General features: G+C 42.4%; 1 protein-coding gene across 2 annotated transcripts in view; it reads left to right on the top strand.

Annotated features, from left to right (window-relative positions):
* Window positions 1-23255, top strand: part of fggy (FGGY carbohydrate kinase domain containing) — a 247266-nt gene that overhangs the window by 167692 nt on the left and 56319 nt on the right. The window contains exons 10-13 of one of the 2 annotated variants that reach the window (XM_080195539.1): window positions 2483-2544; window positions 9502-9664; window positions 14986-15060; window positions 19643-19763. In XM_080195539.1, coding sequence (XP_080051665.1) covers window positions 2483-2544; window positions 9502-9664; window positions 14986-15060; window positions 19643-19763 — 421 coding nt within the window. The remainder of the gene's footprint in view (window positions 1-2482; window positions 2545-9501; window positions 9665-14985; window positions 15061-19642; window positions 19764-23255) is intronic. The other variant, XM_080195540.1, reaches the window with a different exon arrangement.

Genomic DNA, 23255 nt, shown 5'->3' with positions numbered 1-23255 from the left:
GAGTGCTACCAGCTGAGCACTGGTTTTAATAAACAGGGACTATATTACTTATCATCTCTGAAACAGTATGAATCATTATTGTCACTGCTATATTAAAAGAAACTTGAAAATTGGCTATTGTAGAATGGCAAATTCTTCAGAATTCACACCCAGTATATTCGTTTCACTCCATGCACCCTTACTTATGACTCACGTTGAAAATAACCGTCATTTTCAGTTCAACGCTGGTTCAGATATTCATGTAACTTTTAAATTGTCAAAAGGTCCTAAGTTTCACCCATTTAACTTTCAGAAAGATTTGGATTTGTGCTGTTCGTATTAAGAACATAAGAGTATAAGAACAAGAAGCAGGAATAGGCCATCTGGCCCCTCGAGTCTGCTCTACCATTCAATAAGATCATGGCTGATCTTTTCGTGGACTCAACTCCACATACCCTCCTGCTCACCATAACCCTTCATTCCTTTACTGTTCAAAAATTTATCTATCCTCGCCTTAAAGATATTCAGTGAAGTAGCCTCAACTGCTTCTCGGGCAGTTCCACAGATTAACAATCCTTTGTGTGAAGGGGTTCCTCCTCAACTCAGTCCTAAATCTGCTTCCCCTTATTTTGAGGCTATGCCCCCTAGTTCTAGTTTCACCCGTCAGTGGAAATAACTTCCCAGCTTCTATCTTATCTATTCCCTTCATAATCTTATATATTTCTATAAGATCTCCCCTCATTCTTCTCAATTCTAATGAGTATAGGTCCAGTCTACTCAGTCTCTCCTCATAAGCCAAACCTCTCAATTCCAGAATCAACCTAATGAATCTTCTCTGCATCCCCTCCAGTGCCAGTATATCCTTTCTCAAGTAAGGAGACCAAAACTGTACACAGTACTCCAGGTGTTGCCTCACCAGCACCATATACAACTGCAGCATAACCTCCCTGTTTTTAAACTCCATCCTTCTTGCCATAAAGGCAAAATTTCATTTGCCTTCTTAATTATCTGCTGCACCTGTAAACCAACTCCTTGTGATTCTTGCGCTAGGACACCCATGTCCCTCTGCACAGCAGCATGCTGCAATTTTTTGCCATTTAAATAATAGTCCATTTAGCTGTTATTCCTACCAAAATGGATGACCTCACATTTACCAACATTATACTCCATCTGCCAGATCCTCGCCCAGTCACTTAGATTATGTATATCCCTTTGCAGACTTTCAAAAGTCCTCTGCTCACTTTGCTCTTCCACCCATCTTAGTGTCATCTGCGAATTTTGACACACTACACTTGGTCCCCCACTCCAAATCATCTGTGTAAATTGTAAACAATTGCGGTCCTAATATTGACCCCTGAGGCATACAACTAGGCACTGATTGCCAACCAGAAAAACACCGACTTACCTCCACTCTTTGCTTTCTGTTAGTTAACCAATTCTCTATCCTTGCTAATACATTACCTGTAACACCATGCACCTTTATCTTATGTGACAGTCTTTGGTGTGGGGCCTTGTCAAATGCCTTCCTGAAATTCAGATACACCACATCCACAGATTCCCCATTGTCCACTGCATGTGTAATGTTCTCAAAGAATTCCACCAAATTAGTCAAACATGACCTTCCCTTCATGAACCCACGCAGCGTCTTACCAATGGGACAATTTATATCCAGATGTCATGCTATTTCTTCCTTAATGATAGATTCAAGCATTTTCCCTACTACATAAGTTAAGCTAACCAGCCTATAATTACCCGCCTTTTGTCTACTTCGTTCTTTAAACAATGGTGTCACATTTGCTGTTTTACAATCTGCGGGAACCACCCCAGAATCCAGCGAATTTTGGTAAATTAACACTAGTGGATTTGCTATTTCTCCCACCATCTGTTTTAGTACCCTAGGATTCATTCCATCAGGACTAGGAGACTTGTCTACCTTTAGCCCCATTAGTTTGCCAAACACTACGTCTTTCATGATAATGATAGTTTCTAGGTTCTCTCCTGCCATAGCCTTCTTGTCATCAATTTTTGGCATGTTATTTGTGTCTTCCACTGTGCAGACAGACACAAAGTACCTATTCAATGCTTCAGCTATTTTCTCATTTCCAGTTATTATATCCCCTTTCTCATTTTCTAAAGGACCAATTATTTGCATTGAAACATAAAACCCATTCTTCATCAGCAAGTTTGAGACATTGTTACAAATAGCTCAGAGAAATTTTCATCCACCACCAGGATTTTGGGTGGAATTTCACAGCCCTGACACGGCGGGGTGGGACTGTAAAATGCAGCAAGCCATTCAAAAGTCCATCAACTTTAGTGGGATCATAAAATCACGCCAGTGACAAATTTCACCCTCTGTTTCTGGTGCCGTCCAATAATATTATACTGAAACAAAAATTGTTGGTAAATTGAAATTTTGAAAGTCCGTACAAATGTTGGAGCTTTACAAATTTCAATTATGCTGAAAACTATGCTTTGACACAACTTTGTTTCTTTGTTTTAGATAGAACATGTTGTTAAAAGCCATCCTGCGTTCGCTGAGCTGGACTCCAAAGCCAAAGCTAGGTCTGTTTGTTTCTTATAGTTGGGAGGTAATCTTTAATCAGTGCTTAACTTGACTGATTTTTGTAAAGATTTTCAATGTGAGTGATAATTTGATTTAGGTAATTGGAAGCTTTTTTGCTTTGTGAGAAATGTACATTATTGAAATGTATCGAGCTATTCTTTAAAATGATATTTACATTCATAGAATCATAGAACCATACAGTGCAGAAAGAGGCCATTCAGCCCATCGAGTCTGCACCAACTACAATCCCACCCAGGCCCCATCCCATAACTCCATGCATTCACTCTACCTAGTCCCCCTGACAATTTAGCATGGCCAATCTACCTAACCTCGCATCTTTGGACTGTGGGAGGAAACCGGAGCACCCGGAGGAAACCCACGTAGACACGGGGAGAAGGTGCAAACTCCATACAACAGTGACCCAAGCCAGGAATCGAACCCGGGTCCCTGGCACTGTGAGGCAGCAATGCTAACCATTGTGCTACCGTGACATGCACAGACAGGAAATATATTAACTTAAGCAAACAATCTACTTAGTAATTAAAATCTTTCATCACTATATCAGATTATTATTCTGAAGCTGGGACAGTATCCGTCTCCATTTTCTATAGCTTTCACACATAACAAAATCCAGAGTTGGTCCGTTCAAAGAAATGAGTTAATCACTGGCACATCTCAAAGCCTAGAAATTACTGTTGGCAATATTGGTGAACAAATACTGAATCTGTTCATTTGACATCCCTCAGTGTGCCCAGAAAAATATCATCTGAACAATTTAAGCACTTGTTCACTAATATTGCCAGCAGTCACTTATAAGCTTAAATTTGTATGCATTAATTGAGAGACATCATGAAAAACATATTGTTTGAATATGCAATATGTCAGGAAATTATGGACCACTACCCACTTTTTCTCACCATTTTTATTTTCTAAGATGCACTCTCATTAGGTGAGGCTTCTTGTCAGGAGCACGATAGAATCTCAGGTCCAGATTTTCATCCCCAGATCAGGTTTCAGAGAGTAGGAAATTTTCCGGTGCAGTCTGCAGAATTTTTTTGGTTGGTGGTGGTGATGAAGAAGGAAGTGTGAGCTGAAACTGGAGTCAGGTTGGGCGAGTCCAGAATGAAAGCACAGGCTGCCGGGTAGAGAGCCAAGCTGGGCACAAAGCCTGCCTCTGTGCAAATTCCTCCAACCTTGTCTCCCCATACATCCCCTAAGGCCCTTCAATGCCAACCTATGCCATACCATGTCCCCACCCACCCCCATGCCTCCATAACCCATGCCAACTTAGTTCCCTTCTACCCACCACTAATTTCCCCATTCTTCCTGTGCCAACTTGCTGCCAACTCATTTCAACTCATTCCTCTCATACACCAACATTTGCCCTTTCCCTGTCCATCTAACACAAGTATGCTTGGACAGTTTTTTGACAGCTTTGACACTCCCTGGAGATGTTTGACAGTTTTGACATTTTCTGAACAAGACATCAGGACATAAGAACAGGAGTAGGCCATTCAATTCATCAAGCCTGCTCTGCCATTCAATAGGATCATGGCTGATCATCCAATTCAATGTTTTTTTTCGTTGCACTATCCCCATATCCCTTTGTCATTGGTATTTAGAAATCTGACAATCTCTGCTTTAAACCTACTGACTGAGCTTCCGCAGTTCTCTGGGATAGAGAATTCCAACTCAATGAGTAAATGAGTAAAAGGTTTTTCCCTCGTCTCAGTCCAATGTGGCTTCCCCCTGGTGCCCCAGGTTCTCGATTCTCCAACCAAGGAAAACATCTTAGAATCATAAAATCATAGAAAAACTACAGCACAAACAGGCCCTTTGGCCCACAAGTTGCACCGATCTTATCTCTACCTACTAAGCTTACCTATAACCCTCAATCCTATTAAGTCCCATATACTCATCCAGAAGTCGCTTAAAAAACCCTAACAAATTTCCCTCCACCACCACCGACGGTAGCCGATTCCACTCACTCACCACTCTCTGAGTGAAAAACTTACCCCTGACATCTCCTCTGTACCCACTCCCCAGCACCTTAAACCTGTGTCCTCTTGTGGCAGCCATTTCAGCCCTAGGGAAAAGCCTCTGAGAGTCCACCTGATCAATACCTCTCATCATCTTATACACTTTTATCAGGTCCATTCTCATCCTTCATCTCTCTAAGGAGAAAAGACCGAGGCTCTCTCAACCTATCCTCATAAGGCATGCCATCCAATCCAGGTAACATCCTTGTAAATCTCCTCTGCACCCTTTCAATGGCTTCCACATCCTCCTGTAGTGAGGCGACCAGAACTGAGCACAGTATTCCAAGTGAAGTCTGACCAGGGTGTTATAGAGCTGCAGCATTATCTCCCGACTCCTAAACCCAATTAGAGATGGATAGTAAATGTTGGCCTTGCCAGCAAAGCCCACATTCCTTTGATGAAAATAAAAGGAGGTTGATTATCAAAATTAAAGTGCAAGGGATAGGAGATAAAATACCGGCATGGCCTGAAAATGCCACCAGCGGGAACGGGTTAAAACTCCTGTCCAATAAATCTGTCTGAATTCTCTTGAAGATGCTTTGCATTTTTCTCTGAACACATTCCCAATTGGCTTTGCATCATCTTGAATTCAGAAATATTACATCTGGAATCCACATCCAAATCATAGATACATACTTTAGAATAGCTGGGACCCAAGTATTCCTTGCTGTACATGCCTGGTCACAATCTGTTACTGTGAGAATGATCCGTTTACTCCTACTCTCTCTGTTTTCCTTAATTCTTTACCCATGCCGGTATTTTATCTCCTATCCCTTGCACTTTAATTTTGATAATCAACCTCCTTTTACTTTCATCAAAGGGATGTGGGCTTTGCTGGCAAGGCCAACATTTACTATCTATCTCTAATTGCCCTTGAAAAGATGGTGGTGAGCTGCCTCCTTGAACTGTTGCAATCTATATGGCATAGATACACTCACTGTGCTGTTAGGGAGCGAGTTCCAGGATTTTGACCAAGCAACAGTGAACAGCCACATAATTCCAATTCAGAATAGTAGGTGGCTTGGAGCAGAACTTCCAGGTGATGTTGTTCCAATGTATCTGCTGCCCTCGTCCTTCCAGCTTGTAGTTATGGATTTGGAAGGTGCTGTCTATAGAGCCTTGGTGAGTTCCTGCAGTCCATCTTGTAAATAGTACACATGACTGCCATTATGCATCAATGGTGGAGGGATTGAATGTTGGTGATGGGGTGCAATCAAATGGGCTGCTTTGACTTGATGGTATCCAGCTTTTTGAGTGTTGTTGGAGCTGCACTTATCCAAGCAGGTAGAGAGTATTCCATCACATTGTTCCATCGGGCATGTCTTGTAGTTGGTGGACAGACTTTGGAGAGTCAGGAGGTGAGTTACCTGCTGCAGGATTCATAGCCTTTGACTTGCACTTGTAGCCACAATGTATATGTGGCTAGTCCAGTTCAGTTTCTGGTCAGTGGTAACCCCAGGATGTTGATAGTGGGGAATTCAGCAACGGTAATGCCTTTGAATGTCAAAGCGCAATGGTTAGATTCTCTTTTGTTGGAGTTGATCATTGCCTTGCACATGTGTGGCATGAATGTTTTTTGGCACTTTGTCAGTCCAACTGGGATATTGTCCAGGTCTTGCTGCATTTGGACTACTTCAATATCTGAACGCTGCTAAACATTGTGCAACTATCAACAAACATCCCCATTTCTGAACTTGAGATGGAAGAACCATTATGGATGAAGCAGCTGAAGATGGTTAGGCCTAGGATACTAGCCTGAGAAACTCCTGCAATAATGTCCTGGAGCTCAGGTGATTGATCTCCAACAGCCACAGTCATTTTCCTTTGTGCCAGGCATGACTCCAACCAGCAGAGGGCTCCCCCCCAGATTCCCATCAACTCCAGTTTTACTCGGGCTCCTTGATGCCATACTTAGTCAGATATTGATGTCAAGGGCAGCCACTTTCACCTTTGGAGTTCAACTCTTTTACCATGTTTGTCTAAGGCTGTCAATGAGCAGGTTTTTGTTAAAATGAGCGCTGCTTTATAGTGCTGTTGATGACCCATTTCACCACTTTACTGATGATTGAGAGGAGACTGGTGGAACAGTAATTGGTCGGGTTGGATTTATCCTGCTTTTTGTGTACAGGACATATATGGGCAATTTTCCACATTGCTGGATGGATGCCAGTGTTGTAGCTGAACCGCAACAGTTTAGCTAGGGGCACAGCATGTTCTGGAGCACATATCTTCAGTACTATTGCCAGCATGTTGTCAAGGCCCATAACCTTTGCAATATCCAGTGCCTTCAGCTGTTTCTTGATATCATATGGAGTAAATCGAATTGGCTGAAGACTTGACATTATGTTGGGGGCCTCTGGAGGAGACCGAGTAGGATCATTCACTTGGCAGTTCTGGCTGAAAATTGTTGCAAACGCTTCAGCCTTATCTTTTGCTCAATGTGCTGGGTCCCCCCTTTATTGAGGATGGGGATATTTGTGGAGCCTCCTCCTCCAATGAGTTTTCAATTGTCCACCACCATTCACAGCCAGGTGTGGCAGAGCTGCAGAGCTTAGGTCTGATCCGTTCATTATGGAATCACTTAGCTCTGTCTATCACTTACTGTTTATGATTTGGCAGCGCTGCTACTAACTGAGCTGGTTGAGTCCTAAAGGACATAACTGCTGGATTAGGTCTGCAGTTAAGTGGGGGAGGAATCAACGAGAGGGCGCAACGTACCTGACCTATTCCTCACCAAACAACTGATAAAGATACAAGAAAATCTCCCAACATTAAATCTAAGGAACGAGAAAGACTGGGTCTCTGGATTATTAGTCCAGTGGCAATACCACTATGCCACCACCTCCTGTCAATGGTGGAATTTATCAAAAGCCTTCTGGAAATCCAAGTCAACTAAGTTGACCAACTCCCCTTTATTAATTTTGTTAATAATATCCTCAAAAGAACACCCAGAAAGGTCATTAAACATTCCATTCATAAACCCATGTTGATTATGCACAATTAGATCTTTATTATCCAAGTGTCCATTTATCATAATGTTTCTCATAGATTGTAGCATTTTACTACTATTGGTGTAAGGCTAACAGGTCCATAATTCCCTTTTTCCTGTAGTGGAGTGACATTTCAATCTGCAGGAACCATTCCAGAATCAATAGAATTTTGGAAAATGATCTCCAATGCATACACTATTTCCCTTACTACCTTTTACAACACTCTGGATGTAGAATATCATGTCCCAGGCATTCATCAACCTTCCCATTAATTTCTCCATTACAACTTTCTTGCTAACACTAATTTCATTCATTTCCTCGTTCCCCCTAATCTGTTAGATCTAACTCTGGGAGATTTTTTGTATCTATCTTCATGATAGTGATGATTTAACTTCTCTGAGATTTCTCTATTCCCCATTATAAGTTCTCCTGACCATGTGCAATGGACCCACAATTATCTTCATCTGTAAGAAGTGTACAAAGCTGATTCCTGTACAAAAGAAATCAAGAAAATTTGCACCACATGCTGACAGTACATCCGAGTTCCCTTGATTTCCTGCACCAATGCAGAAAAGCTTCCTTCTGCCGCTCATTAACAGAAGTAACTTTCTAGCTCCTAGAATGAGCTACGTTAAAAACTTCAAAGCTTCCACAATTGCATTTGCTGTGCTTAATGTATGTAAATGATGGCATGTTGCATTTGTTGCATAAACGGACATTTACATGAAGAATATGACATGAACTTCCACACTTTACTCAGGCCACAGTTTATATCAATTTTAAAAACCTTCTGACTTATCCCAAATGGCAGGAAGTATTGGCAATGTGACCCATCAGTAAAATCAGCATAGAAATTGTAACTTCTGGTGTGATCCTTGTGGAAATTCTGGGCCTTTAGAATGAAATCAAACAAAACAAATCGCAGGTCATCCCCACAGCAGCTTGTGGCAAAAATGACAGGGATGTGAATACATACAGAAATTGAAACGTAGATTGATATAATTCCTAATTTGAGTTCTGGGTCTCTGGTGTAACATCAGTTGAGTGACTATTAGGCTTTCTGTGCTTTGAAAGTTCAGATCATCATTTTCTCCCAGGCACAGATTCTAGGGGTTTTTTTTAACATAAATTTTGTAAACTAAAATTTTAAAATGTATAGATCTGCAACATTCTCCACACTTATCTCATGAAATTTAAAATTATTATTTCAGATAAACATTCCTAACTTACACACAAGTTTACTTTCAGTTTGCCCATCAGATTGTTTCCCTCTGCTACCCTCAATTTATACTGCATGCCACGAAAATCAAAGGACTTACTTAATATTTTTGAGTAAAACAGTTCATATAGACAGTGTAAATTATAGATATAACTTACAAAATGGATTGATTTACAATCTGTGTTCAGTTTTCCCCTGGATGAAAAACACCATACCTCCTCAAACCGGTCTAAGCTGTGAAAATTGGTCAAGGGGAAGACTTGTTTTGAAGATGGGACATTTAAGGGACAGGTTAATTCTGTCAATGTTGAGAGAGGAATTAATCTACTCACAGGAGTGATCATCTGGAAGATATATCCCTAATTGCCGCAGGCAATCTTTGTCTTGAGTGGATGTTACCTTAAAAGCGATAATTTGGAATATTTTTGGACAGAAATAAAATGAATGGAAGGGTAGATGTTTCACAAAATAAGATTTTGCTCTTGTTCTGTATGGCCAACTATATTCTCTATTTGCATATGTTTCCATCCCTTGACTGTGCCCCAGTGGCTTTGAAAAGAAAAATAGGGCCTGTAAGTTTCTTTCTCGGTTTAAAACACTAGCTCAGTCTTCAAATATTTTATTTCCAAAATGACAGCACCTAAATGATCATTTTTATTCTTGGCTTATAACTGAGGAATGTTTTAGTTACAAAACGGTTGATTTCAGAATGTTTTCTTTCAGTGGGAAAAACGTCTACATATACTTAAACAGTCACCTGGAGTCTATTAAAAAGAGTTATGCTGTGGGCATGCTTACTGTTGATTTACATGTTTGGCCTGATTTCCATGGTAACAGATCTCCCTTAGCAGATCCTACCCTAAAGGGCATGGTAGGTACATTTCAGTTTTACAGAGAAACCTTTTATAGCTTTTGTTTGGAACAATGACAAAATTAAAAAAAATGTATATTATTCATTTTTAACTGCCAATTTGATTGATTTTGTTGAAATAATTTCTTTTTGTCAGTGTGCGCTGACATATTTTACTTTAAGAGCCCCTTTTTCCCATTATTTGGCTTAAGGTTGCTGTCTGTTTAACTATTGAAAACATTTGTTTTCTGCTGGCCCAAAAAGCCTGACCTCATTTTTTTAATGTCATTTGAATCTCGATGCAGCAAACTGAAGCAGGAATTGCTTCTTCCCTCTTGGCATTGTCTTCCTCAATGTCGTTAGAAATGTAAGTTTTCAGAGAGCAATGAACGTAAGAGGGTGCGATTAGATTTTTTCTATTGATTTTGTTTAGCTTATTTCTCCAATTTTCCTGATGACCCCCCCCTCTCTTTTGTGCTTGCTATGTTGGGAAAGGCGAGGTTCCCCATTCCTGCCGCCATGTTATATCACAGGCTCCCAAGAGGAGACACTTTTACAGCTGTACAAGATAATGTCATTGAATGTTCCACTGGGAGGTGAAGTGAGCACACACCTAATTGGAAGCTCCCCAGATTAATTTAAATTTAATTTTCTTTGTTCTCACAGACACCATTTTGCAGGTAAGGCAAAAAGGTCAGGCAGCATCATCGTGAGAGAAAGTAGTCTATGAAGAGGTAGAGAAGAAAAAGACAATAGTCAGGCACAGAACAAAATAGTGAGGGGAAAGCGAAGAGCAGCAGGGGAGCCTGCACATAACAGATAGAGGGATGTAGAAATCCTATAGGAGTAACAGTGTCAAAAGAACTTTGCATCAAACCAGGGAAAGGATTGTGTGTCCAGGATTTGACTTAACAAAAAAATTGTGGTTGCTCAATTTTAAAACCACACTAGTGCATTTTTACAACATATTTTGTGGGTTCGATTTGAGTTCGACTAAAGGGCACGATTTCAGAATGAATGCCCAAATATTAGTCAGCTCATTGTTCCACCGAACTGCGACGTCCATTGGTAGTATTCAGAAGCACTTGCTTGCCTTGTCCTTCTCGGTGGTGGAGGTTGTGGCTTTGGGAAATGTTGCCAAAGAAGCTTTGGTAACTTGTTGAAGTATACCTATGGCGAAAACATACTAGAGCCATGAAATGCCAATGGCATGTGGAGTGGACATTTAAGCCAATCCTGCCACACCCACCAGCATCAAACAGTTCAAATAATCCATTCTTGAATAACATACATATTTAACAGATAAAATACAACACCTGGGAAGAAATCATTTTTAAAAGTCAAAGTCTGGACAGACAACTGTTTTGATTGTCTTGCCTGAATTTCTATCAAAAGAAGGAGATCATGATTTACTTGATTATTTGGCTGAGCTTTGTACTATGTACAACGTTTCCAACTTGTCCATTAGTTTTTTTCCAATAATTGATTTTTGAGTTTGTAAGCTAACTGATGGAGCAGAATCTTTAAATGAACACATTACTAATACAGAATGTTCTGTGTAAGAAGAAATTCAATATGTACTATTAGAAATAGACTGAAACATTAATATTGTAACTTTGAACATTTGCCCTTGGTTTTGAGTCCCTGTTGGGGGAGCTGGAGCTGTTCTCACATGCTGATTCTAATCCCTGAATTTTCCTAAACCAATGCCATCTAATCATAAATTTAAAATAAAACGATAGACAGCAGGTAACTAAATCAACTTACATTTATATAGAATACATGATATAAAAGAATTATTTTAATATTCATTCGTGGGACATAGTTGGCCAGCATTTATTGCCCATCCCCTAGTTCCCCTTGGAGGGCAGTTGAGAGTCAGCCACGTTGCTGTGGTTCAGGAGTCACATGTAGGCCAGACCCCATAAGGAGGGCAGATTTTCTTCCCTACAGGACATTAGTGAACCAGATGGATTTTTCTGACAATCGACAGTGGTTTCATGGTCATCAGTACATCCTTAGTTCTATTTTTTTTAATTGAATTCAAATTCCACCATTTGCTGTGGCAGGATTTGAACCCAGGTCCTCAGAATATTAATTGAGTTTTTGGATTAATAGTCTAGTGAAAGTCCCTGAAAGTTGGCACCCAGGTTGATAAGGTTGTTAAGAAGGCATACGGTATGTTAGCTTTTATTGGTAGAGGGATTGAATTTCGGGGCCGTGAGGTCATGTTGCAACCATACAAAACTCTGGTGCGGCCGCACTTGGAGTATTGCGTACAGTTCTGGTCACCACATTATAAGAAAGATGTGGAGGCATTGGAAAGGGTGCAGAGGAGGTTTACCAGATGTTGCCTGGTGTGGTGGGAAGGTCTTATGAGGAAAGGCTGAGGGACTTGAGGTTATTTTCGTTAGAAAGAAGACGGTTAAGAGGTAACCTAATTGAGGCATATAAGATGATCAGAGTGTTAGATAGGGTGGATAGTGAGAGCCTTTTTCCTTGGATGGTGATGGCTAACACAAGGGGACGTAGCTTTAAATTGAGGGGTGGTAATTATAAGATGGATGTCAGAGGTAGGTTCTTTACTCAGAGGGTAGTAATGCCCTGCCTGCAGCAGTTGTGGACTCGCCAACTTTAAGGGCATTCAAATGGTCAGTGGATAGGCATATGGATAACATTGGAATTGTTTAGATTAGAAGATCATTAGATTGGTTCCAGTGGTCAGCGCAACATCGAGGGCTGAAGGGCCTGTACTGCACTGTAATGTTCTATGTTCTATATCAAGGAGGAAATAGTGAGGCATCTTGAGGGGAATTGCTTGATAGAGCAGACGCAGCACGGTTTCGTTAAGGGGAAGTCGTGTCTGACAAATTTATTGGAGTTCTATGAGGATGTGTCTAGGGCGGTGGATAGAGGAGAGCCGGTGGATGTGGTCTTTCTTGATTTTCAGAAGGCGTTTGACAAGGTACCTCACAAGAGGTTATTGCAGAAGGTAAGGGGGCATGGAGTTGGGGGTAGGGTGTTAGCGTGGATAGAGGATTGGTTGTCAAATAGGAGGCAGAGAGTGGGGGTTAATGGGTGCTATTCGGATTGGCGGTTGGTGACTAGTGGAGTGCCCCAGGGGTCGGTGCTGGGGCCTCAGCTATTTACCATTTATATAGATGATCTGGAGGAGGGAACCGAGTGTATGGTGTCGAAATTTGCTGATGACACCAAGATTGGTGGAACGGCAAATTGCGCGGAGGGTGTGGAGAGTCTGCAGAAGGATCTAGATAGGCTGGGCGAATGGGCCAGGAACTGGCAAATGGAATTTAATGTTGGCAAGTGCGAGGTGGTCCACTTTGGTAGGAATAATGGTAGGGAGGACTATTACTTACGTGGCGAAAAACTGCAGCAGGCGACGGTGCAGAGGGACCTCGGGGTCCTTGTGCATGAGTCGCAAAAACCCAGCCTGCAGGTGCAGCAGGTGGTCAGGAAGGCTAATGGGATGCTGGCCTTCATAGCGAGGGGGATTGAATATAAAAGTAGGGAGGTCTTGCTGCGGCTGTATAGGGCATTGCTGAGGCCGCAGCTGGAGTACTGTGTGCAGTTTTGGTCGCCGCACTTACGCAAGGATATTTTGGCCTTGGAGGGAGTGCAGAGGAGGTTTACTAGGCTGATACTGGAGTTGAGGGGGTTGAGCTATGAGGAGAGGCTGAATAAACTAGGCTTGTACTCGTTAGAGAAGAATGAGGGGAGATCTCATTGAGACGTATAAGATGATGAATGGGATGGATGGGATAGAGGTGGAGAGACTCTTCCCGCTCAGAAAGGACAGTAGGACTAGGGGGCACAGCCTCAAGATAAAGGGGGGGGGGGGTGGTTTAGAACGGAGTTGAGGAGGAACTTCTTCACTCAAAGGGTGGTGAATCTCTGGAATTCTCTGCCCGTTGAGGTGGTGGAGGCTGCCTCGCTAAATATTTTTAAGACGCGGGTTGGTGGGTTTTTGATAAGCGAGGGGATTAAGGGTTATGGGGAGAGGGCGGGAATGTGGAACTGAGCCACGACAGATCAGCCATGATCTTATTGAATGGCAGGGCAGGCTCGAAGGGCTAGATGGCCTACTCCTGCTCCTACTTCTTATGTTCGTATGTTCTTATGTTATGTTCTATAATACCACTAGGCCATTGCTTTCCCCTAAAAGAATGTTTCAAAGTATCTTACAGGGAACAAAATACAAAGTTAAATGAAGGAACTTAAAAGAAAGTAAATGATTTCTGCTTTATTTAAATATAGAAATGTTATATTCAGTGTCAGCTACAATCTCATCTCATATGCTATTTTACATCCATTTTAATTCAGCAGCAGAATTACAATAAACACATGTCTTTACATTTTCGCATGGCAACTTTTGATTGCCTATGACTTAATGGGTGGAATTTTATGGCCTCGCTTATCCTGACACTGCAAAATCCTGCTCAAGGTCACAGACCTTTCCATAGTCTGCTCCTCACCCACTGTGATTCCCTTGGCGGGTGGAATGGTAAAATGTGGGCGAATGTATTCCTAGTACTTAAATCACAAGAATCAGTAATTGCTGCTCAATATTTATAATGTAGCAATGCTTTTAAATATGCAGATAATGATGATCAAATCAAACAACTTTCTGAGACTAGACCTCAGGTAGGCAGTAGCTAGTAGGTATAATTAGCCTCACACCTTGCTTGGAGGTACACTCAGCAAGATGTCTCACAACAGATTGGTTATTCTACCCCATATTTATAAAATCCAGAATCCCACATGTGTTTTAGTGAACAGTTTTATCAACCTGTCTTCCCACTTTTAAGTATTTGTATACCCATTTAAAATTTAACTGCATTCTTTTCAAAGGATGAATAACATACTTGACAGGATCTAATTAAAAAAGCCAAAAGCCCTGACAGACACTGCTTTGACTGTCTTGTCTGAATGTCTATCAGCAAAGAGGATTGAGATTTACTCAATTATTTGTCTGAGATTTGTGCTCAGCCTTACAGGCAGGTGATATAACTGCATAGTCCCCAAAGCCCCTTTGGAAGTTTTCATCACTTTTTCTGTACGTGACATAGAGCAAAAACTATTTTGTTGAAAGTACTTCCTTAGAAACTATCCTTTCCGCCTAAACCTTTCCACTGATAGCCCTTCAGAGTTAGTTCTATGTTTATTATTTCTAAGAATTCTAAGAATGGCCCTACAAAAGCAACTTTTAAATATTAACTCCTTAGTTAATAATGCAAGAATCAAGAATCATTTGAAGACAAAACAATTGCACTTCAGGTCATGACTTTAAGTTCTAAATCAAGTGCCCTTTTTTTCACAAATAGATAACTGGATTGACGCTGAGCAACAGTCTTGATGACCTTGCAAAGCTTTACTTAGCCACAATGCAAGCTTTGGCAGTAAGTAATCGTTCTAAATCAATCATAATTAAAGCAATATAAAGGATTCTAGTTTTTTATCAAATGGGTTTACAGCTTTTAGTGATGAAATTGTTCTCATGATCTAGTAACAGTATCTTCACTTTTTGTAGGCAGTGTTGCATGGTAGAACATACCCTAAAAATTCAGTGAACCCAATTTCCATCCCAGAACATTCTGCCTAACTTCCAAAGGGGATTGGTAACCTTAGAATTACAACTCCCATTTCACTTTGCAGAAACTGAAAAAAACACACTCCTCTTTGCTCCAACAGGATGTTTAGCTCATCCCATTCCATTGGAGCAATGGATTCCTATCTTATTTTCCACCAGTCAGTTTGGGTGCCTCACTTTTATTTTATTCTCTAATGGGATGTGAAAGTTGCTGGCTTGCTAGCACTTGTTGCCCATTCCTAATTGCTCCTGAGAAGGTATGTAGAAACATAGAAATTAAGAACAAGGAGGACATTCAGCCCTTTGAGCCTGCTCCGCCATTCATTATGATCATGGCTGATCCCACCTTCCCTCCATATCCTTTGATTCCCTTTCCCTCAAGGGCTATCTAAATGCTTCTTGAAATCACTCACGCCAGAATTCTCCCTAAAAATTTATTCGTGTCACATTTGCATAAAAACTGGAGTAATTCACACTTTTTTTTCTAGTGGGAGTTCAGAGAAGAATCTCCCACACTCTGTGCACTGCTGAGGTCACTAGCATGAATATTATTAAAAATCAGTGGGTGCAGCCTATCCTTGCCCAGAAGGCCAGCAGCAAAGCGCTGAGCAGGCCACTGCACATGTGCCAATCTGTCAGCGCCGAGATCGGCACATGTGCAGTAGCCCAAGCTGCCAACCTCCCGATTGCTGGCCAGCACTATCGCTGGCCTGTTCCATGACCCTCGCATTGCCAGCCCTCCACTGGCCCCACGGTCTGATTGCTGGCCCCATGACCATTCCCGGACCAGCCCTGAACCCCTGCCCCACTTCCGGCCCGCCCTGATTTCTCGCCTCCCAACTCCTGCGTGATTCCCAAGCCCGCCAACAGTGCCAACACCCCTCCTACAGTCCCAACCCCCCTCCTGCAATCCAAACACCTCCAGCAGGCTGAACCCCCACCCCCCAGCCTGCCTCGATTGCTGGCCTCCCTCCTTTCCCCATCGATCCTGCCTACACAGTGATAGCAGGACCCCTCACCCCCACGATTGGCCCTCTAGGCCCTGCCCCAAACTGGCCCTAACCTCTAGGCCCCATACCCATAGGCCTTGCTCGCTTGGCACTGTCCCAGGCCCAATGGGCAGTGCCAGTGTGCACCCTGGGCATTGGCACTTTGCTCTTTGGGTAGTGCTGGGGACCCAGGCTGGCACTACTGGAATAATTCATGTGTTTTTTTCAATGGGAGTTCAGAGAAGAATCTCCCACACTCTGTGCATTGCAGAGATCATTAGCATGAATATTATTAAAAATAAGTGGGCGGGGCCTATCTGTGGCCAACAGCATAGCGCTGAGCGGGCTAGTGCGCATGCATTGATCTGTCAACACCGAGATTGCTGTGTGCGCAGTAGCCCCGCACTACCGCCTCCCACTTGTTGGACAGCTCCATCACTGGCCAGCCCTGCAATCCTTGTGTTGCAGGCCCTCTGAGCCACCCCCCCCCCGCCCCACTCCCACTTGGCACCACGGCCCAATTGCTGGACCCCAAAACATTCCCTGTTGGAGTGAACCACTCTGGCTGGGGGATGAGGTAGATGCTAGTTGCATTTAAATTATATTATAATAACCATTTAAATGGACTTGACACCTCCCTGCCAATTTCCGGCGAGTGCCGCTTGAAATCCAGCACTAGGGAATGCTATTGGGGGGAGCGGTGGAGCGGGGGAGCACATGCGCGAATCCTGCGAACTGGCCAACATGAGAATCTCCTTGCCTGCTGCGCTAATGGGAAAATTGCCCCCTGAGTGTTTTGGCCTGCACTACTTACTGTGGTAGCAAATTCTGTAAGCTGACCACTCTCTGAGTAAAGGAATTTTTCCTCATAGAACATAGAACACTACAGCACAAACAGGCCCTTCGGCCCACGAGTTGCGCCGATCACATCAACACCTATCTATAACCCCCAATCCCATAAAACCCCATATACTCATCCAGAAGTCTTTTAAAAGACCCCAGCGAATTCGCCTCCACCACCACTGACGGCAGCCGATTCCATTCACTCACCACCCTCTGAGTGAAAAACTTACCCCTAACATCACTTCTGTACTTTCCTCCCCACACCTTAAACCTGTGTCCTCTCGTAGCGACCATTTCAACCCGGGGAAATAGCCTCTGAGAATCCACCCTATCTATTCCTCTCAACATTTTATAAACCTCTATCAGGTCGCCTCTCAACCTACGTCTCTCCAGGGAAAAGAGACCCAGTTCCCTCAACCTAACTTCATAAGGCATGCCTCCCAGTCCAGGCAACATCCTTGTAAATCTCCTCTGTACCCTTTCAATAGCTTCTACGTCTTTCCTATAGTGAGGCGACCAGAACTGCGCACAGTACTCCAAATGAGGCCTGACAAGGGTCTTATAAAGTTGCAGCATTACCTCCCGACTCCTAAACTCAATCCCTCGATTTATGAAGGCCAGTACACCATACGCCTTCTTGACCACCTCTTCCACCTGCGAGGCCGATTTAAGAGTCCTGTGGACCCGGACCCCAAGATCCTTCTGCTCCTCAACACTACCAAGACTCCTGCCCTTGATAGTGTACTCGTTCATCCCGTTCTCTGTCAACAGTCTACACTATATCCTTAGACTGTGACCCCGGACACCCCCACCATTGGGAATATCTTTCTTGTATCTACTGTGTCTAGTCCTGTTAGAATTTTATAGGATTCTATGAGATCCCTCCTCATTCTTCTGAATTCCAGCAAGTACAATCTTTACCGACTCAATCTCCACTCATACCAGCATTCCAGGAATCAGTCTGGTAAACCTTCACTGCACTCCCTCTAGATCAAGAACATTTTTCCTCAGATAAGGAGACCAAAGCTGAACACTATTCCAGGTTTGGCCTCACCAGGCCTCATCAACACATCCTTCCCTTGTACTCGAATCCTCTCGTTATGAAGACCAATATACCATTTGTCTTCTCCCTGACCTGCTGCACCTGCATGCTGAGATAGACTGACTCCTCTGATATGACTCCCCCTTAACATGTATTTCTTGTCCCTTACCCTTTTTCTTGTTTCTTAGCCTTGCCAGTGTTTGCCTAACATCTCTTTTGAGTTTTTTTTGTTATTTATTCAAATGATATAGCACTCATGCACTTCTACTTCAGTGAATTGTCTTAATTGAATTAAGTAACTATTCTTCAAACACTTACTTTAACCATTTCACCGTAGCAAGCTCCTGTGGAACTTTCCTTCAAAATTACCTAAAAGTCCAAAATGATAACCCTGTTTCTTTCTCTAGCGATGCTGTCTAACCTGCTGAGTACTTCCAGCATGTTTTGCTTTTATTTCTCTCTTTTAACTTTGTTTAGATCTGTCATGATTTTGAACATCACTATCAATCTCCTTCCAACGTGGCACAGTGGTTAGCACTGCTGCCTCATAGCATAGATCTGGGTTCATTTCTGGCCTTGGGTCACTGTCTGTGTGTAGTTTGCACATTCTCCCCATGTCTGCGTGTGCTCCGATTTCCTCCCACAGTCCAAAGGTGTGGGGGTTAGGTTGATCGACCATGCTAAGTGTCAGGAAGATTAGGAGGATAAATACGTGGGTTTACGGGAATAGAGCCTGGGTGAGATTATAGTCAGTGCAGACTCAATGGGCCAATTGGCCTCCTTCTGCACTGTAGGGATTCTATGATTCTGTTTATTGGAAAGTCTAGCTGTACTTAAAGTTGATAAGTCACGAGGACTGGATGGAATGCATCCAAGGATGCTGAGGGAAATGAGAATGGAAATTGTGGATGTAATGGCCATAATCTTTTGATCCTCAGTAGACACAGGAGTAGTGGCAGTTGTACTGGAGAATTAAGAATGTTGTATCTTTATTGCATTTTTAAAAGTATTATGGACAATTATTCTGAAAATCCATTAATGATGAATGCAAGCAAGAATAAAACAGCAAATGCTGGATAAACTCAGCAGGTCTGGCAGAATCTGTGACAAGAAACAAATTTAGCATTTCAGATCTGTAGAAGGGTCATTGAAATCTGAAACATTCGCCAAAATCTTGCTGTTGTTCACAACGGTGGGATCTTGCGTTCCTGCTGGTGGTGCATCTCCGCCATGGGTTTCCTGGTGGTGAGATGTTGCATTCAACGAGATACCTTATTGACAATGGCAGGAACTTACGTTCCCATTGCCATCTCCCAGCACAGCAAAACACGCCATTGGAGAGGGAGAAATATCTCACCCATTAATTTTGTTGCCAGATCTGCTGAGTTTATCCAGCATTTTCTGTTTTATTTCAGATTTCCGACATCTACGGTATTTTGCTTAATGTAAGCAATAAGCTTTGCAGCTGCTTAATAGCTTCTGCACTTAAATACATGGTTTTATTTACCTTCATTCAGCTGGGAACCCGTCACATATTGGAAACAATGCTGGCATCAGGGCATGAGGTCAACACTCTCTTCATGTGTGGTGGATTGAGCAAGAATATGCTGTTTGTACAAATACATGCAGACATTTCAGGTAGGTAAGTGAGCAGGGGTTGTACCGATGTAAAGTAGAGGTGGTGCATCAAATTATTGTTAAACTTTTAGCTAATAAACATAAAAAATAGCTATTTAATTACTGTGTACAGTTCTGGTCACCCTATTATTGAAAGGATATTATTAAATTCGAAAGAGTGTAGAAAAGATTTACTAGGATGCTACTGGGACTTGATTGTTTGAGTTATAAGCAAACTGGGACTTCTTTCTCTGGAGCGTAGAAGACTGAGGACTGATCTTATAGTGATCTGTAAGCTAGACAATCAATATCTTTTCCCAAAGGTAGGGGAGTCTAAAACTAGAGGGCATAGGTTTAAGGTGAGACGGGAGGTGTACAAAAGGGTCCAGAGGGGCAATTTTTTCACACAGAGGGTGGTGAGTGTCTGGAACAAGCTGCCAGAGGTATTAGTAGAGGCGGGTACAATTTTGTCTTTTAAAAAGCATTTAGACAGTTACTGTATGAGTATAGAGGGATATGGGCCAAATGCAGGCAATTGGGATTATCTTAGGTGTTTTAAAAAAAAGGGTGGTATGAACAAGTTGGGCCAAAGGGGCTGTTTCCATGCTATAAGTCTCTATGACTCTATGATTCTATGACTAATTAGCTAACAAATAAAGAAAGGGAGGGCTATCTATCATGATGAAATGAAGGTGCAGAAATGTGCTGCACTGAATAAACAAGATATGTGTGAGGGCAGCGAATTGCTCATCTCATTGCTGGCAGACAACCTGTCTTGACATTGATGGACTGTTCAAAATGTCATGGGAACATCACTGTCGAAAAGGACGTTGTTCCCTTGTGTTTGTTTCCTGCAGAATCTGCTCCCTTTTGCTGGATTATGCTAACAGTGCTTGGAGAATTTTTCTCAGAAGATGGAGTGGGCAGTCTTTTTAAACTAAAAATAGAAAATGCAGAACCTCTCAGCAGGGAAGGCGGTATCTGTGGGGAAAGAAAGATCCCCATGTGTTCCAACAAATTTCCTGAAGTCCAGCTGGCTTTTCTAGGACTTGTGGCCCACGATTCCTTAGAGAAATCGTGGATCATGGTTTTGATTTGGGAACCTTTTGACAGGTAAGCTGAAAGTGAGTCTCATACGTGCTTCTAAGCATGCAGCTTGCCTCGGCACATGTTTGCCCCTGTGGCCACCTCTACACTGCCTCCAAGGGTAGTGTTCCTGGATCCATCGCACTCCTGCCTCCCAGAAAGAAAATATGGAAATTTCCCAACTCAATCTTCCCACTTGCTCCACAAAAACCTGACCCAATATTTCAGGCTGTGATCTTTTCATCAGAATCGGGAAATGTTCGGAAGGCAATAACTTTTATGTAAATGAAATAACAAGGGGAGGGAAAAGAACAAAGGAAAGGTCTGAGATAGGGAGGAAGATGGGAGATCTGAAATTACATGGGTTGGTGGGAGGATGCCAAGGAGATTTGTAATGGGACTAATAATGAAACGGAAGACGGGTCCAAATAAGGTATGGATGACAGAATATTGAGAAGCTGCTATCTGAAAGCAAAGCGAGAAAAACAAGACATGCAACTAAAACAGAATGTAGGACAAAGATTAGAATCTGAACCGTTGAACTCAATATTGATTCAAGAAAATTGTGAGGTGCCTAACTGAAAGATGAGGTGTTATTTCTCTAAAGTCTCTCATTATTGCTTCCCTTTGATAAGCCAGTATCACTTTTATCATTTAATCATCCCCTAACGTCTAACTAGACACAAGACAAATTTTTACTGTTTTTTTTCTCTACCCCATTTTTCCTGGCTCTGTTCGCTTGTACAAATGCAGTTCAGGAACATCTTCTGGTTCTAACCAAAAAAATCAATGACCTCCTGTCTCCACAGATGATGTCTGTTCTGCCAGTGCTTGCAATATTTTCTGTTTTTATTTCTGAGCTGCAAAATTGCTCTCCATAGAGACAAAGTAAGAAAATGGCATGCAACACTCTCCTGGTGTAAGCCCAACAGTGGAAGTGTTGTGATATTATGTGCATACACCTTTAAACGGACATAAATTAGACTACTGTCAATCATTATTACACCGACAGAATATACTATGCGCAGTAGTCCCATAAGTTGTTAGTCTGTGATCTGCAGCATAGAGATTAGATGTTCTATACTTAGCTCGCCAAGAACTTTGGCCGGAATTTTCCGACCTCGCCCACAGCTGGGGTTTTCCGGTTCCACTGCAATGAACAGAGATTTGGCTGAGCACCAAATTCCCCATTTTCGCTGGCAGTGGTAGCAGGGTGTGCGAGACCAAAGAATTCCAGCCATTATCTGTCTATAGTCTTACCTTCAAATAAAGAACCCAATATTGCTTCACCAATCCTTGTGTGTGATTGGTACCTTTTCATCAAATAGAGAAGAACGTAACAGGAACCTCCCTGACATGGGCATGCTGTGTGTGAATCGGAAATGTCAGGTATAGTCTGAGTGTGACATTCTGCCTGATTTGACACTTGCTTCTGAAACTTGGATGATGAAGAGCTCGTGCATGCATGCACTAATCTTTCCCAGCTGAACATTTGTTCAGCTGCACGAGGGAACTCCCACCACCACTATTTAAAGAGACTGACACGCAACTTGCAGATGAGGTGCTTTAGACTTGTTTGTTTCATACCAATCACAACATGTGAGGACCACTGACATATGGTGAAAGTCTTGCAGCCATCAGAAATCTCAGGGAGCAAGTTATTGCCATACCCAATTACTCAGGTTGTTCTTGCTGTAGTATGTCTTCAATTTTGTGGTGGACTGGCATGTCCTCTACAACCTCAGTATTATTGCCGCAGGGCATTCAAAGGCCACAGTAGGCAGAGAAAAAGGGAAGAAGAGGGAGCACAGAGAATGTAATATGGACTTCTTCCTCTAGATGGACTATCTGAGAACATTGGCTCTAGCTTTGCTGGGGACCCTCCTTTCACCACCATTGCTCCACTACTCCCCCAAAAAATCTTAGCATCCTTTTGAGAGGCTCCTTTATGTGATCACTTGACTAAGATCCTGTAACAGAAAATCACGACCAACAATTTTTCCGTAACACATTTATCCAACAAAACTGAAGTATTCCTTTCCATCTTCTCTTTCTTTTCTCAACACTTTGTACCTTGAATATTAAACCCCCAGTCTTCACCATTTCACATCAGGTTTCTGTTATTGCCACAAGACTATTTGTGCTTGTAACTCACCAAACGTATTTACTACACGTTTACTATATGCCCTCTAAACCAATGCTTGTATTTATAGTTATCCTCCGTAGCCTGCTGTTATCTAATCGTAGAAATCCTACAGTGCAGAAGGAGGCTATTCAGCCCATCAAATCTGCATCGACAACAATTCTACCCAGGCCCTATCCCCATAACCCCACATATTTACCTTGCTAATCCCTTTAACCTACAGCATCCCAGGACATTAAGGGGCAATTTAGCATGGTCAATCAACTTAACCCACACATCTTTGG

The sequence above is a fragment of the Carcharhinus amblyrhynchos genome, chromosome 9 (genome assembly GCF_965287045.1).
Source record: "Carcharhinus amblyrhynchos chromosome 9, sCarAmb.v2.hapA, whole genome shotgun sequence".
Taxonomy (NCBI): Eukaryota; Metazoa; Chordata; class Chondrichthyes; order Carcharhiniformes; family Carcharhinidae; genus Carcharhinus; species Carcharhinus amblyrhynchos.
The sequence above is the reverse complement of the archived record's forward strand: the minus strand, read 5'-3'. Positions and strand labels throughout refer to the sequence as shown.